The 3,278-nt window shown below is 45.9% G+C and overlaps 1 protein-coding gene across 1 annotated transcript; it reads left to right on the top strand.

The window, feature by feature from the left end:
• The first annotated feature begins 264 nt into the window (after nt 1–264).
• CHC_T00007801001 (hypothetical protein) lies at nt 265–2,478 on the top strand. The gene is made up of 6 exons (XM_005711525.1): nt 265–471; nt 600–797; nt 1,049–1,159; nt 1,250–1,461; nt 1,495–1,980; nt 2,064–2,478. The coding sequence occupies exons 1-6, from the start codon at nt 265–267 to the stop codon at nt 2,476–2,478; spliced, it is 1,629 nt and encodes a 542-aa protein (XP_005711582.1).
• The last annotated feature ends 800 nt before the right edge of the window (nt 2,479–3,278 follow it).

Below are 3,278 nucleotides of genomic sequence, written 5' to 3'. Positions count from 1 at the left end.
TCAAAGACATTGTGAGCGACTACGAGGACATTTTCGTCGAAAAACTGCCGGACACTCTGCCTCCCAGAAGAGCACTTGACTTTGAGATTAATCTCAAGTCCGACGAACTGCCGCCTGTACGTTCAGTTATCAGGTTATCAGCAGAGGAGCTTCAGGAGCTGAAAATACAATTACAGTCACTATTGAAGAAGGGACTACTTAGACCATCGGCTTCACCATATGGGGCCCGGTCTTCTTCGTGGAGAAGAAAATGGAGACCTCCGTATGGTCTGTGACTACCGCGCCCTGAACAGGATTAAGATTTCTGATTCAAAGCCTTTGCCGTTGATTGACGAGACCTTGGACCAAGTTGCAGGAGCGCGTATATTTTCTCAAATTGACCTTATAGGAGCCTACCATCAAATGCGCATTCGCGACTTAGATTGCCCGAAGACGGCAATTCGTACGCGCTTCGGAACTTTCGAATGGCGGGTTCTCTGTTGGGTCTTACGAATGCTCCAGCAGCGATTACAAGATTGCTTTCCAATATGCTTCAGGAACTGAATGGGGACTGTCTCGTCCTTTTCTTGGACGATGTCCTCATTTAAAGTTCAAACGAGGAAGAACACAAACAACACCTCCGTAGTTTGTTCAAGATATTACGCGCAAATAAGCTCTACGTGCGTAGCTCCAAATGTCACATTGGTGTAAGTGAGGTCGACTTTCTGGGATACCACGTCAGCTCCCGAGGAGTATCTATGCAGCGCAGACTTGTCGATGCCATAATTGAGTGGCCCGCCCCTACATCAGCTCAGGAGGTGCGCCAATTTCTGGGTTTGACAAACTTCTACAGACGATTTATTATGGACTACGCGCCCATTGCCAGACCTATTTCGGACCTTATCCGATCAAGCAACGCGTTTGAATGGAATGAGTCACAACAGAAAGCTTTTACTTTTTAAAATCTCAGGTCACGTCTGTACCGGTCTAGGCACACCCCTCATCAAAGAAAAAATTCATTGTTTCTACAGACGCCTCCAAGTATGCAGTAGGTGCCTCATTAGAACAGTGCGGACATCCAGTGGCTTTCTTATCTCACCGGTTGTCGAACACAGAAACGAACTGGGATACTGGAGATCAAGAACTCCTCGCTTTCATCATCGCCTTCCGAGAATGGAGTGTATATTTACGTGCTTGAACATTTACATTTCGCACTGACCACGAGCCAATTCGTTACCTACAGACGAAGAGCCGCCTCTCAGGCAGACAGCATAGATGGCTAGACACGTTGCAAGAATTTTCTTATGATGTGGAACATATCCCCGGTCGTCTTCATACAGTTCCTGATGCGCTGAGCCGTCGACCAGACCACATGAAAAATACCTTGTCCTTCAAGCATATGCAATTGAAAGATCCAGGAATCATTAATCAAATACAGGAAGGATACCGTTGTGACGAGTGGGCGCAGACAATAATTACTGCGTTATAAACATCTCTCGAGCCAAAGAATACAAGAGCGAAAATACAAGTACCCAACTACAAGTATCCGAATGGTCTTCTATACTGGCAGGGAAATGGCAACTGTCGTCTATACGTTCCTAGTGCAGGAGATCTCCGCCAATCCATAATCCACGATTTTCAAAAGACTGGTCATCTTGGACTGGATAAGACGTACAACTTTTGTGCTCCCCAAATGTATTGGCCTAAGATGTACCAAGCAATTACAAAATTTGTCACAGCATGTAAGGAGTGCCAAATTAACAAGACACCACATTCCAGCAAACCAGGATTACTTCAGCCTCCTGAAATACCCACCAGATGCTGGGACATTGTCACTTGTGATTTTCTCACTGAACTTCCAAAAACCAATCGAGGGTTCGATGCAATTCTTGTGATTGTAGACAAGTTATCTAAGCGGGCACTTTTCGAACCGCTAAAAAATCATGCTCAGCGGCAGACGTGTTTCAAAATTTCAACGATAGACTCTTCGCGAAGCGCGGAGTTCCGGCAAAGATAATCTCCGATCGAGACGCGAAATTTGTTTCATATTACTAGACGGGAATTGCGGAGATTATCAATATCAGGCTCAATCTAAGCACTGCTCATCATCCACAAACGGACGGTCAATCGGAAAATCTTATTCGCACTCTATCGTCTATGTTGCGGCATTCAATTCAGCGAGCCCCCAATGAATGGGATACAATCTTAAGCAATTTCGACTATGTTTACAACGGTTCCAAGAACAGCAGTACAGGTCTAGCGCCATTTGAGATAGACCTTGGCCGCATACTGCACGCTCCGATGACTCGCCCCCTTACGGACTGCACAATACAGTGTGCAGGCGCTATAGAGACCTCGGAACGTCGCAAAGCATTCAATCAAATCGCCAAGGAAGACTTAGCTAATGCCCGTGCTCGGCAGAAGTTTTACGCGGACAAGACCCGCGTGGACCTCAGGTTCAACGAAGGTGACCTTGTTATGCTCCGAACTGAAGGATAAAATATTACGCACAGAGCGGATCTACCCGTCAAGTGGCAACCCAAATTCTTAGGACCCTTGTCAGTTTTAAGAGTAATGGGACCAGTCACATACATGATTGAAATGCCGCCAAGCATGAAAAGAGCGCACAATGTGGTGCACGTGTCAAAACTCAAACCGTATCATACGTCACCAGGAGAAAAGAGACCCCTTTCCATAAAAATTGACACTGATGGTACAACAGAAGATGCAGTGTCAGCTATCTTAGACAAAAAGCGCGAAAACAGAAAAAATTACTATCTTGTGCAGTTTCATGGTGACTCTAGAGCTCAAGCGATTTAGAAACACCGATCTGAGTTAGGCAACTGTATACATTTGGTGAAGGATTTTGAAATGTCAAAGCGAAGAAAAGACAAGCCGAAAGAGCAACATGTCGATGAGGGCATCGACCTTTAGAAAAAGAAGCGAATGTAACAATACGACTCATCAGTAGTCTGTATTCAAATACAAACGCCCAGGCAATACAAATCTGGAGTTCGGGTAGATATTCTGCTTTGACGTCCGTTCGACTTATCAAGCCAAATGATTTAAATGCAGTCGATTGCATTTGCTGACGATCGCAGGAGCGGCGTGGGAGTATATGATACCGCGATGCACACCCAAGTCGAGGAAGCGGGGGACGGGAGGACCCGGCGCATAAGCTCTCCGCATAAGCCTAAGCTTATAAAGAACGTTACTGTTTACCCACGCTCCCTTCTCTACAGCTACCCGACCACGTAGTGTTCCAGAGACACGCACGCCCATATTTTCTGAAGTTTTGG

This window comes from Chondrus crispus, genomic scaffold (genome assembly GCF_000350225.1).
Source record: "Chondrus crispus Stackhouse genomic scaffold, scaffold_85, whole genome shotgun sequence".
Lineage (NCBI taxonomy): Eukaryota > Rhodophyta > Florideophyceae > Gigartinales > Gigartinaceae > Chondrus > Chondrus crispus.
Note: the sequence above shows the minus strand (reverse complement) of the source record. Positions and strands in the feature narration are given on the sequence as shown.

Coding starts and splice junctions, on each gene's coding strand:
- CHC_T00007801001 (XM_005711525.1), top strand. CDS start 265: ATGGTCTGTGACTACCGCGCCCTGAACAGGATTAAGATTTCTGATTCA. Junction 472..599: donor TCGGAACTTTCGAATGGCGG/GTTCTCTGTTGG, acceptor AGTTCAAACGAG/GAAGAACACAAACAACACCT. Junction 798..1,048: donor CCCCTACATCAGCTCAGGAG/GTGCGCCAATTT, acceptor TCATTAGAACAG/TGCGGACATCCAGTGGCTTT.